The sequence below is a fragment of the Phaenicophaeus curvirostris genome, chromosome 17 (assembly GCF_032191515.1).
Source record: "Phaenicophaeus curvirostris isolate KB17595 chromosome 17, BPBGC_Pcur_1.0, whole genome shotgun sequence".
Classification (NCBI taxonomy): Eukaryota; Metazoa; Chordata; class Aves; order Cuculiformes; family Cuculidae; genus Phaenicophaeus; species Phaenicophaeus curvirostris.
The window spans coordinates 1,130,523-1,143,091 of NC_091408.1; the positions used below are offsets into that span (position 1 = coordinate 1,130,523).

At 51.0% G+C, this 12,569-nt stretch overlaps 2 protein-coding genes across 2 annotated transcripts; both read right to left on the bottom strand.

Annotated features, from left to right (window-relative positions):
• Positions 1-397: 397 nt before the first annotated feature.
• Positions 398-2,846, bottom strand: LOC138727892 (macrophage migration inhibitory factor). The gene is made up of 3 exons (XM_069870724.1): positions 2,682-2,846; positions 1,486-1,658; positions 398-659 (listed from the first exon to the last, which is right to left on the bottom strand). Exons 1-3 carry the CDS (start codon positions 2,787-2,789, stop codon positions 593-595), a joined length of 348 nt encoding a protein of 115 aa, XP_069726825.1. The 5' UTR covers positions 2,790-2,846; the 3' UTR covers positions 398-592.
• Positions 2,847-6,181: 3,335 nt separating this feature from the next.
• Positions 6,182-9,585, bottom strand: LOC138728140 (macrophage migration inhibitory factor-like). Its single transcript, XM_069871242.1, has 3 exons — positions 9,478-9,585; positions 6,953-7,125; positions 6,182-6,248 (listed from the first exon to the last, which is right to left on the bottom strand). Exons 1-3 carry the CDS (start codon positions 9,583-9,585, stop codon positions 6,182-6,184), a joined length of 348 nt encoding a protein of 115 aa, XP_069727343.1.
• Positions 9,586-12,569: the final 2,984 nt, after the last annotated feature.

Sequence of the window (12,569 nt, forward strand, 5' to 3'; positions counted from 1 at the left end):
AGAGGAAGACCCTGATGGGCCGTGTTCCCACTTCATTCCTCCATGAAGCCTCAGTTGCTGCCCCCAGTCTGTCCCCTGAGGCAGCAGGCACAGGGCTGGCGCAAGGACTGTTTCTGCTGTGGCAACAGAGGACACAGGCAAACCACCCCCTGAAACCTCAGAGTAACAAGAAGCCCTGAAGGCACCAACAGCCTATGGAGACCAGGAAGGTAAAAAAATCACCTTGTAGTGCTGTCAGGCACCTGCAACTCGGTCGAGCCATGCTGTGAAATGCCACGCCTGAGAAATGGAAACCAAGCCAAAGTGTTGCTTTTGTCTGCTTCAGCAATCAGAGAAACTGGTACATCGCCAGCATCCCTATGCCATGCCCAGCCTGCCAAAGCCTACGCCAGACAGCTTACTTTGAAATCTTTATTCATTTTCTATACAGAGAAAACAGAGGAATGTTGAAGCAGCAATATTTAAACACACTAGCAAGGAGCCATTGACCTGTGAGAGTGCACGAAATGCAACACATTTGTGCAGTGATCTCTGCTAAGGGGCAGGATGGGGGTAGGTCCAGGAGCAGCCTCTTCAGACAGAGAGGAGAGCTCTACGCAAAGGTGGAACCGTTCCAGCCCACATTGGCAGCGTTCATGTCGAAGTAGTTGATGTAGACCCTGCAGAAGAGTCACAGGAAAACAAACAATGACCTTAGTAACTCATTTATGTTAAGTAACAAGTGAAACAGGACAACAGGACAGGAGACGGTGCTTCCCATTCCTCAAAAGAATCTTCAAGCTAAATTTCAGTAAAAATGAAGATAATTTCTCTGATAGAGCCTCCAGTCAGTGTTCCTCAGAGCCCCTGGTATTGCACTTTTTAAAAACACAAGCTCTTCCTCATTCAGGGACTGTCCAGACACTGGATAACTTTTGGTTAGCAGCCTATGAGGAATTTCCGGAGATCAAACCCTTTTGTTCCCAAGCGCTGCCGTCCCTCACACGTGTCCAACAGACCAGCAGCCTTATGAAAGCCCAGCAGCCCTCAGGGCTTCTCCCTTCCAACACCAGCTTGTGAGCAGCAGCAGGTTCTGCTCGCCCATCACCATTGCACACAGACACTCTCCTAGGGCTCCACAGCCCACAAGGGAGCTGCTCACGGCCTGCTGGTTTCTGCTTTGCCTTTCAGCTGCAGTTACTGCTCCTCCCATGTGCTTCCAGCCTCCCATCACCACAGAACATCACACCTCAAGGGCAAAAAACATTCTGAACAATTCACAAATCCTCTGTGACTTTTCCCTGCTCAAGAGACCAGCAAGGCACTTCAACAGAGGACTCTCAAGGGAAAGATGTAAGCATCATCCTCTTAACTGGACATGAAAATGCTGCAATCACTTTGCATTTTCTCAAATACCTGGATGTACTCCTGTCTTTTTATATTTTCCAATGAACTCTCTGAAGCAGAGAGCCAGACCAGGTTAATAACACCACATCCCAGCCTCACCTGTCTGCAGATACATGCAAGTGCTTCGAGATCAGATCACACAGAAGCTTGGTGTAGGTCTTGTTCTGCTGCCCTCCTATTTTGCCGATGCTGTAAAGGCTGCAGAGCGCGCAGGGATCGGTAGAGCCCCCGAAGGACATCATCTGATCAGGTATGATGTGCACAGCGATGTACTGTGGTAAGAGAACAGACTGTCACAGCACTGCTCACCTTCCCTCTCTAGAGGAAAACCTGCTTTAGGAACCCATTTTAAACCAAGTGGTTCTGTGCTGTGTTGGGGCTCAGGCTGAGCTTTAATCCACACGTTTCTGCGCTGTGTTAGGGCTCAGGCTGAGCTTTAAACCACACAGCTCTGCGCTGTGTTGGGGCTCAGGCTGAGCTTTAAACCACGCGGTTCTGCACTGTTAGGGCTCAGGCTGAGCTTTAAACCACACAGCTCTGCGCTGTGTTGCGGCTCAGGCTGAGCTTTAAACCACGCGGTTCTGCGCTGTGTTGGGGCTCAGGCTGAGCTTTAAGCCACGCGGCTCTGCGCTGTGTTGGGGCCAAGGCTAGCGGGGTGCACAGCTCTGCGTGCCACAGGGATCCCCACAGCCTAGCTCTCAGTCTCAGGATCGCAGGCTGTTTGCGGACAGGCAGAGGTGAGTGGGTCCCTGTCCCCCCGCAGCTCCAGGGCTGCTCGGGGCAAAGAGCAGGCGGCTGGAGGCAGAGGCGTGAGATCCGTGCGTGCCGCCAATCCCACCCCGCCAGCCCCGAGCCGCCGCCCGCAATCAGCGTTACCGGGGTCTGCAGCAGCCGGGCCCCGGGGGGGGACAACCGGGACCAGCGGCCCCGCGCCGGCTCCCCCGAGCCCCGCGGCCCCCGGCGAGGGCGGAGCCTGCGGCGCCGGTACCCGAGCGCTGAGATGCCGGGGGGAACGGGCCCCGGGGCCTGCGGACACGTTGTGCGGCCGCGGGAGGGGAGGGATGGGCACCGGGAGCACCGGGAGCGGCAGCGGGAAGGGAGAGCGGGCACGGGGGCCCGGCAGCCGCGGCCGCGCTGCGCTCGAAGCCGCAACGAGCGGCCGCGGGAGGGACGGGGGGAGCCGGGACCCGCAGGCCGCGCTGTGCGGCGGGGGTGGGGGGGGGGCAAGGGGCTCCGGTACCGGCACCCCCGGTGAGAAGGGAGAAGGAGAACGGCCCCGGGGCCCCCGATCCCACCTGCGCCGGCTTGCCGGTGGCCTTGGCGAGCTGCTGGGTGAGGTCCCCCAGCAGGCTGTCGGGCACGGCGTCCTTGCAGACGTTGGTGTGGATGGCGAACATGGGCATGGCGGCGGCGATGGAGAGGATGGAGCCGAGCGGGAACCGGGACAGAGCGGGACGGCGCCGCCTCCAGCGCCCGCGGGCCTTAAAGGGGCCGGGGGGGGCGGGGCTCGGGGGGCGGCGCCGCCGGCACCGGGGGGGCGCTGGGGCTGCGAGAGGAAGGGGCGGGGGGCGCTGCCGGCGGGGTCCGTGCAGGGGGCTGGCTTTAAGTGTATTTCGCTCGAGCACTGTGTGCGGAGGCTTCCGATTGACCCGCATCGGGCTCTAACGCCGTGACAGCGGCACCTGGGCATAGCTCGGTTTTAGCTGGGAATTTATTTGGCCTTAACGCGATGCCAGCAGCATCTGCGCATAGCTCGGTTTTCACGCGGTGCAAGCAGAATTTGTGCATTTTTTGTTTTAAATCTATATGGCCTTAACAGGGTGCCAGCAGGACCTGTGCATCTTCTGCTTTAACTGTGTATTTGCTTTAACACGGTGCCAGCAGGACCTGTGCATTTTCTGCTTTAACTGCGTATTTGCTTTAACACGATGTTAGCAGGATTGGTCCATTTTTTGTTGTACCCGTGTATGGCTTTAACACGGTGCCAGCAGAACCGTCTGACTTGCTGGCCCGTTAATGATGCTCTAAGGTTCTCCAGTCCAACCTCAAGCGAGCCGCTGCTCCTCGGCATCCCCCGTTCACACGTTCCCCCGCTGACTCGCTCCCTGGCCGCGGTGCAGGGATGCACGTAGGCTGAGGCGGGCGGGGATGCTCGCCCTGCCTCCTGCCCTGCCTCCTGCCCTCCCTCCTGCTCTGCCCTCACCGCTTGCAGCGCGGTTTGACTCGCAGGGGTCCGCGGAGGACAGAGCCGAGCCTCCCCTCACCAGCCTTTTACACGCAGGAGCAGAGCGTGGCTTTATTTTTAACGCAGTACCAGCACTGCTGCTGCTGGCAAGTCAGCTCTAGAATCATAGAATAGTTTGGGTTGGAAGGGACCTTAAAGATCATCCAGTTCCAACCTCCCTGCCATGGGCAGGGACATCCCACTAAATCAGGGGCTACAAGCCCCATCCAGGCTGGCCTTCAGCAGCCACCACTGCCCTGGGAAGTTATCCTCAACATAAGAAGGATATGGAACTGTTGGAACAGATGATCAGAGGAATGCAGCATCTCTGCTATGAGGGCAGCCTTGGAGAGTTGGGGTTGTTTATCCTGGAGAAAAACATCATAGAATAACCAGGTTGGAAGAGACTGACCAGATCGAGTCCAATCATTCCTATCAAACTCTAAACCATGCCTCTCAGCTTCCTATCAAACTCTAAACCATGCCTCTCAGCTTCCTATCAAACACTAAACCATACCCCTCAGCCAGAAGGCTCTACGGAGACTTTAAAGCAACTTCCAGCACTGAAAGTGGCTCAAGGAAAGCTGTGGGGTGAGCTTTTTACAAGGGCACAGAGTGATAGGACAAGGGTGAATGGCTTTAAATTGGAGGTGGGGGAAGATATAGGCTAGGCATTAGGAAGGAATTCTTCACGATGAGGGTGGGGAGGCCCTGGCCCAGGTTGCCCAGAGCAGTGCGTACACTTTTGTAGCTTCTAAAGATACACCTTTTGAGGTTAACCAGATACCAGGGTTACTCGTGCAGCCCTCCCTCAAGTTGTTGCTCCACACTCACGCATTCGCAATACATTTTCTGGATGTACAGCGTCTGTTTTAAAGCACAATTGCCTCTGATTAAAATAAGAACAATGAAGAAATGCATCCCAGAGCAAAAACCTAAAAGGTAAAATGTTTTAAAGAAATAGACCAAGGAGCATTTTAATGATGAGACAGAGGCAAAGGCAGCTTTTATGTTCCCTAATAGAGCGTATAAGGATTGTTAGTAAGCAGAAGTGGTTTGAATTGTACTTGTGCCGTGAGGTGCCTTAGGAATTGCAGGATCTGAGTGCTCTAAGAATAACTCTGAAAGCATCTGGCATAGAAAGGCTTCAGAAGACATGGAGCAGGCTGAAGCCTTTCCAGAGGCTGACTGCAAAGAGCAAGGCTAGGGCACTCCGGGGCTGTTCATGCCCAACTGCATAACAGTCAGAACCTGAGCCTTGAGCAGCTGAGCCACGGAGGAGGAGCCTGCAGGACATTGGAGAACGCTGGTGCTGGTGGAGCAGGCAGAGGCAGCATCCTTGGAGCGAGGGGCTCTGGGAAGAGGGCAGATTGATTTCCGGAGAAGGAAACTGCCTCCCCATGGAAGCCTCTGCTGTGTTTAGGGGCTTCGTAACCATTGTACCAAAAGAATACCTACCTCGTGTCATGTCTTCTTCCTCAGCTTAATAAGCTCTACTGTATTTAGATGCTAAGTAGCACGTTGCTGTATTGGCTTTGCTGCTTTGATTCACCAAAGCAGCTTTCATTTGTTGTGCCAACAAAGCATTTTTGCAGGTTCAGCTGCAGGCTTGTATTTAAAGACTGTGGCTGCAAAGCAAAACTGCAATAGGAACAAAATGGATGTTCACAATAGAGCTTAGAACAGGGGTGAGATGAGGTTTGTTCTTCCAGAAAAAATGTCACAAAACACTTAACTTTCGGTATTCGGAAAATATATCTGTACTCAGTCTTCTTATTTTACTTTGGAAGCAAATGATCTTATCTAACCCAGGGCTTGAATAATAAATATATTCGTACATCTTCCTTTCATTCACCACTTTGGCCTCTGGGAATGGCTCCTTGTGCCTCTGCCGCATTTTGAGCTATGCCCTAATCTTCCTTGTCACTGCAAATTGCTCAATGGATGGAAAGAAGAGGGCAGAACAGTGAGCAGTGGGTTTTTCCACTTACTGCGTCTGCCTATGCTGAGCCCTGGGAGGCTCACAGCACAAGATTTTCTGCTCAGCAGCTACATGTACATGTTATTTTAGATCTAAGGAGGACCTGGACTGTGATGCATCTCTCTTAAATAAGACGCAATTGCACTTTCCCTCCTTTTGAAGGGAGGTCCATATGCTACATTGCTGGCCACATTTGTTGATTTAAATCAGGTCAAGATCTGTTTAAACTTGGCCAAGCTGTCTAGCATGAACACGGCAAAGACATTTCCAAATGGAGTGTTCGTCTGCACAGGAAAGACTAAACTGTTTTTAAAGAAGAAAAGCTTCTCTTAAGAGTACTTAGAGAAGGCACCTTCCGTCTCAACCACAGGCCTTTCCAGAATAACGAGACTGTCTCAGTCATAAGGCTCTTACTGGATTGTTACTTTTATTTAAGCAGCAGACAATATGTCAAAACAGCAGTGGTGAGCAGCAGCTAATGTACCGCTGCCTTTTGCATTTGTGCTGGATAACAGTAACGTGACTAGAACTGCAGCGACCACAAGCTGTGGTGAGGGTTCAGGAACAAGCTGTCACCACCCAAGGGCACCTCAGACAAAGGTGGTATTCTTCCAGCCTATGTTGCCAGCACTGATGTTGAAGAAGCTGACATAAATTCTGAAAGGGAAGACACACGGTGAGCTGCTGAGAGCAGAGCTCTGCAGGCTGGCCAGGGTGTTCCTGCAGGCTGCAGTCTGTCTCCCAGGGCTTCTCACTTCTCAGGCCTGCACTGTGCCTCAGCCGGTTACCGTTTCATTTTGCAGGTCCTGGCAGGCAGGTTCAAGCGTTGCCCACCTGCCTCCCTCCCCACCCCTTAAAGCCTTGTCTACTTGTTTTCAGGACATCCTGGTGTTTTTCTGCTTCTTGCTTTAAGGAGATCTCAGGATGCTGTGTTTTATTTGCAGTAATTTCTGGAGCAGATTGGTGTCCCTTCAGGAAAAGGACTAGAGGGTCTTTCATGTAAGTAAAAGCTTTTCTAACACACCTGTATCCCATAGGCAGTAGATAAATGTTGGCACACATTACTCAAGTCATCAATTTAATGGCATCAAGTCTGTACCTGAGCTCTCACACGCGTGAGGTCTGTGGGCACCTGCAGTGCCTGAGCCTCACCATTGTAACTAAAGGAAGTTTCACAGCCTGGACACTGGTGTTGCAGCTCATGCTCCTTTCCTCGTTTTAATTAAGCGCTGCTCTATTGACTTGGCATTTGGCCTTCTCTGGCAGAATGTTAACACAAGAACACCAGCAGACAAGTCTGGGATTACTAGTTTGAACAATCTGCGGAAGGTCAGGACAGACGAGTTGCTGCAGGAGCTCACCTGTCAGGTGGTATTTCCACCTGTTTGTTCAGCAGGTCACAAAGCAGTTTGGAGTAGACCTTGTTCTCCTGCTCCCCTATGTTGCCAGTGCTGCAGAGAAAGCAGATAGCACAGGGGTCTGTGGAGCCACCAAAGGACATCAGCTGATCAGGAGAGATCTGTATTGCCAGATGCTGTTGGAAGAAGAAGAAAAAAAATATTATTTTCCATTGCCATGTTAAGAAAAGTTTTGAAAATGCGGAAGGTATTTGTGTATCCAAACTGCAGTGAAAGTTGGGCCGTATCTAAGTTATGCTTTTGAAATTCTCCTGCAGGTAGTTCACTGCACTACCAGACTTTCTAAATAATTTACTGCAAGTCAGAGATGAGAAGGTACGAAATACAGCCACATTCCTGTGACTTACTGTTCGGGAAGAGGCACTGCCATCACAGTTCTTTCATCTGTTTTAGAATGGCTCTATTCTTAACCATAAGTACCTGCAGCACTTCTTATTTTATTTTCGTTTTTACAAAAGAGCAGCCCCAGACACTTGGAGCTGCTTTTCACCACTAACTAAAAAGCAAATAGTTGCCCTTTTGCTGTTAAGCTGTTCTGTGGCAAAGCTCCTCCTCTGCCTGCTGACTTGCAACCTTCCCCGCAGCGTGCGCAGTTACCTGCTGACAGATGGGCTCTGGACCCTCAGCCCAGGTACACTGTTAGAAGGAGGACCCAGCAGTATCGTCTTTACTGGCTTTGAATTTTGGATAGAAAGCTGGGTAGCTCCAAGTGCTCAGTGACCTGCAGAACCTCCTCAGAGCCACTGGGCTCTCCCTGCCCGTGCGGGAAGGCTGGGTGTGAGTTGGGGGGTGCAGTTGCATTGCTGCTGCCCTGTGTTCCAGAGAGATTTTGCACCTCACTGGCTCCTGCTGCAGTCTTCCCAGCTGAGGTAAATGTGAACTGACACGGCAGAGGTCTAAATCAACATCCCCCTCATTAAACAAAATACAGCCTAATCCTCCTTTTGTTCTTGGTAGCAGGAAAAATAGAAGAAAGTATCTATGTTAACGTTAATGGCCAGCCTGCAATTTTCCCTTCTGCTAATACACAGTGTCAGGTCCACACACTGGGGAATCCAGGGATCAGTTCGTTTGGCACCCATCTGGCTTATGTTCTGTTCTTACCCACGTTTATTAGCAGCGCATCATTAGAACTTAGCAGCAATTAACCCTCTTGGTAAAACAAGCCAGCCTGGGTACCAGGAGCTGTCTGGGTAATTAGCCTTGGCCGTCATTTACGGCTTGTTTGGGTGCAAGGTGCATCAGACCACAGCAGGACAGGATAAGCCAGGGAGCTCCTGCTAAGGAACCACTTGCTTGGCTCTGTTCCACCCAGGCTGGACACCCCGTGCTCTCAAATTTATGCCAAGTGTAGGTACATGTATGCATTTAAAACCTATCCCAGAAGCAGAAGTGTTAATCTGTCAGCATTATTTTCTTCTTAGAGCAGTTTGGAAAGGTTCAAACCAGTTTTTTCCAGTAGAAAAGAAACCAAACCTATTTGACTGAAATAAAAAATCAGTATTTTCATCAAATGGCACCATTTCCTGCGAGAGGAAAGCTCTGCATTCCAGCCTGTCCTAATCCTTTCCTTCTTTCTGTGTTATAACAAAGAGGCTCTCCCTTTCCTATTGCCTCCTTTGTCACGAAATGCTTGCATGTCCTCCTAAAAAAAAATATCTCTTTGTTGTTCCCTGTATATTTCTAAGTCTGATTACATATCCCTTCCATGCGGCTGCACAAACCTGTTCCAGCTGCATCCCAGCCCTGGCCTCCAGCTTTATATTCAGGAACCGTTATGCAAGAACCACCAGCTGACACACCCCCATCAGCCCCACCGGCAAGTCCCGTTTGCTGGACTGATAAAAAAAGAAGGGTTTTTTGAAGAGAACACATTGGGTTTACATAAGAATTTCATTATATTACTGCATGTGTTAGGGGGAAAAAAAAAATCTCTCTCCCATTGACAGTTAAGCCTGCTTTCTGTGGAGATAAGGCCTGCACAAGCCAAAAATGTGCTTCTGACTGTTCCCCAAGATAACGAACTTTGGCCAAATGTGGCAGAGATTGAGTTCCTACATGTTTAATGAGACTGGTTGATTCCATAGAGCTCCATTCCTGTCCCTAGGGAAAGAGGGGTCCTGTTACCAAACAATCCACTGGAGAACCAGGCTTCTCCAGGTTGTTTGGCTTCTTAACCTGACAACAAATTGATTTGATGAGAACATCCAACAACACACAACTTCTTTCAAAGTCTATAGCCATACAACAACAAATAGAAATATTCTAATTATCAGTGCTGAAGTTATAATCGGTCAGAAGAACGTCAGGACTATTAACCATCCCACCTCTGGTGGATCCATGGCACAAGCCCAATGCAGAATCTGACTGGAAGTCACAGAAACTCCTAGAGCTTTCATCCAGGAACCAGCTGAAGTCTGGCCACACAACTCGCTAAGTATGGAAAACATTTGAGTGTCTGGACTTACCTGTGCTGATATGCCCATTGCTTTTGATATCTGCTGGGTGAGCTTCCCCAGGAAAGACTCCAGAACTCTATCCTTGTTTATATTTGTGTGAACAATAAATTCAGGCATCCTGGGATTACGAGAGGATTTTCTTTCAGTTCACCTTGTTCACAGCTTTGTTTCTAATTCAGCTGCAAGCTGGCTCACCCCACTGTGCTAGCAACCACCTTGGGAGCCTTTAAACAGCCAGTGGTAGCTTCCGCGGGTGTCCCTGGAGTGGTGGGAGCGCCCTGGGAGAGGGAAGGCTCCCCAGGCCCTCTGTGCGCTGCCGGCTGCTAACATAGATCGGCAATGTGCAACTTTTGAGGGAGGGAAAGTGTGATTTTTGCGCTCTGCAAATCAAAGAATCCAGAATGGCCCTTCATACTTGGTTACAGTCTGATTGTGAGAACCAGTGAAAAAGCAAGGTCTTCAGATACTGGGAGCAGGAGAGCTGTAATGTACCTCTTTATACAAGTTTATACAATTGAGATGGACGCCTCAGTGGTGAGGTCTGGAACTCTTTTTCCTGTGTCAAAGAGTTGAAAACCAACTCAAGTGGCAGCTCCATCCATAGGGAGAGGAACTGCTGTTTGTGGTATCGATGAACCTGTTCTTCAGTGATCAGCTGAAAGCAGGTGGTGTGATCCAAAGCGTTCAGTCAGAGATCAGACTACACTTGTTAGTGCTCACTTGGAAAAACTGAGACTGTATTTCCAATGAGCTTCACAACCTATTTTCTCTGCTGGGTACAATAATCACTGGTTATTCGTAGCTTGCTTACATAACAAGAAAAACATTTCCAAAACAAACCCTTTCTTCTCTGAAAACATCTGATGTAATTCCCAGAAGCTGATGTACCAGGTTGGAAATGGTATCCTAAGACACCACAGATGCTCTTGGGACTCTATTTTAGAGCAGCCGTTTCACTTCCGTTGCACACAATAATCTCTCTGTTTGGCAGGTCCTTGTCCCTGCCTGGAGTTACTAGGATGTTCTCCACTGAGATTTCCATTACATCTCCAGAAGGATTGTTGCACAGGACAATTCCATTTTCAATATTTTTTTTCTGTTATTATGGCTAGAACCTTGTTTCCTAATTTACTGTGCTATGTTTTGAGTCTGTATCTGCTCGGCTCACCTTGAACCGCGTATCCAGCTTTTCCTCTCTTGGCCTGCTAGGAAATATTTTAGACTTCTGTGTTTCCCCAGCTTCCTGACTGATGATCATTTAGCCTCGTTAATCCTTCCCTTGGTTTGTCTTCATATTTTGCCTGGTCCTGATACTCTGAGCTCTTTGTCAGCAGTTTCCTGATTCTGAGGTGCTTAGAGCCAGTGAGGTCTCGTTTGGGAAAGCTCCACAACGAACTGTTCAGGTTCCTGTGGCACCAAACAGGACCCTGGGGACAGGAGAGACCGACTGAGGGCCAGGGCTGTGAGCAGGGCCCGTGGGTCTGTTCCCGAAGCAGGATTTGGGTCCTGAGGACTGTGAACCAAATGTTTCTGAACTTCTGAAGGCGGATTAACATAAAAGGTTGGGCGTTTTAGAAAAAATCTTGTTATATCCAGTAGATCTTAAAACCGAGGGATGAAATTTCCTGTGAAAATATTTAGATAACAGCAAGAAATAAAACTCTTGCATAATGAATTTTGTATCTGTGTTTAAAAAAATGAGTAAGCCACAGAAGGGCTCGCAGTCCATTTTTCTTTTCTCCTTTTTAGATCCATTGCAACATCATTCCCTGCCCCTTCTGAGACATGCAAATCTCTCCTCTGAGCGTTCAGAGTCTGGTGCAGAACAGTTCCACGATTCCACGACCTCGTCCGTTCCGAGGAATCACAGAATCATAGAAACATAAAACGGTTTGGGTTGGAAGGGACCTCAAAGCCCATCCAGTGCCACCCCTGCCACGGGCAGGGACACCTCCCATGGATCAGGGGCTCCCAGCCCCATCCAGCCTGGCCTTGAACCCCTCCAGGGCTGGGGCAGCCACCCCTGCTCTGGGCAGCCTGGGCCAGGGCCTCCCCACCCTCCTGGTGAAGAAATTCCTCCCTGTGTCCAGCCGACCCCTGCCCCTCTCCAGCTCGCCCCCCCGGCAGCCGCTCCGGGTCCCGCGCGCTGCTGCCCCCTGGCGGCCGCGGGCTGCAGGGGCTCGGGGGCCCCAAGCCTGCCCAGAGTCCCTGGTGGGAAGGGAGCTCGCAGCGGCCTCCAGCGCGGAAAGGGGCTACGGGACTTTGTGTCTCCATCAGCGACACTGGCGGCGGGATGGAGGGCACCCTCAGCGAGTTTGCGGGTGGCACCGAGCTGAGCGGGGCTGCCACGCCAGGACGGTGTTCAGTTCTGGGCCCCTCACCACAAGAAGGATGTTGAGGCTCTGGAACGAGTCCAGAGAAGAGCAACAAAGCTGGTGAGGGGGCTGGAGAACAGGCCTTATGAGGAGCGGCTGAGAGAGCTGGGGGTGTTTAGCCTGGAGAAGAGGAGGCTGAGGGGAGACCTCATTGCTCTCTACAACTGCTTGAAAGGAGGTTGTGGAGAGGAGGGAGCTGGCCTCTTCTCCCATGTGACGGTGGACAGGATGAGAGGGAATGACCTCAAGCTCCAACAGGGGAGGTTCAGGCTGAACATTAGGAAAAAATTCTTCACAGAAAGGGTCATTGGGCACTGGAACAGGCTGCCCAGGGAGGTGGTTGAGTCCCCTTTCCTGGAGGGGTTTAAGGGACGGGTGGATGAGGTGCTGGGGGGCATGGTTTAGTGTTTGATAGGAATGGTTGGACTTGATGATCCAGTGGGTCTCTTCCAACCTGGTTATTCTATGATTCTGTGATTCTGTGATCCAGAGGGACCTGGATGGGCCGGAGCAGCGGGGCTGGGAGAATCTCAGGAGGTTCAACGAGGCCAAGTGCAAGGTCCTGCACCCAGGCCGGAGCGTTCCCTGGTTTCAGTACAGGGTTGGGGATGGTGAGATTGAGAGCTGCCCTGCAGAGAGGGACTTGGGGTGCTGGTCGATGAGAAGCTCGACATGAGCCGGCAACGTGCGCTCACAGCCCAGAAACCAACTGTGTCCTGGGCTGCA

Coding starts and splice junctions, on each gene's coding strand:
- LOC138727892 (XM_069870724.1), bottom strand. CDS start 2,789: ATGCCCATGTTCGCCATCCACACCAACGTCTGCAAGGACGCCGTGCCC. Junction 1,659..2,681: donor CCACCGGCAAGCCGGCGCAG/GTGGGATCGGGG, acceptor CTCTTACCACAG/TACATCGCTGTGCACATCAT. Junction 660..1,485: donor TTGCATGTATCTGCAGACAG/GTGAGGCTGGGA, acceptor ACTCTTCTGCAG/GGTCTACATCAACTACTTCG.
- LOC138728140 (XM_069871242.1), bottom strand. CDS start 9,585: ATGCCTGAATTTATTGTTCACACAAATATAAACAAGGATAGAGTTCTG. Junction 7,126..9,477: donor CAATGGGCATATCAGCACAG/GTAAGTCCAGAC, acceptor TTCTTCCAACAG/CATCTGGCAATACAGATCTC. Junction 6,249..6,952: donor GTGGAAATACCACCTGACAG/GTGAGCTCCTGC, acceptor CTTCCCTTTCAG/AATTTATGTCAGCTTCTTCA.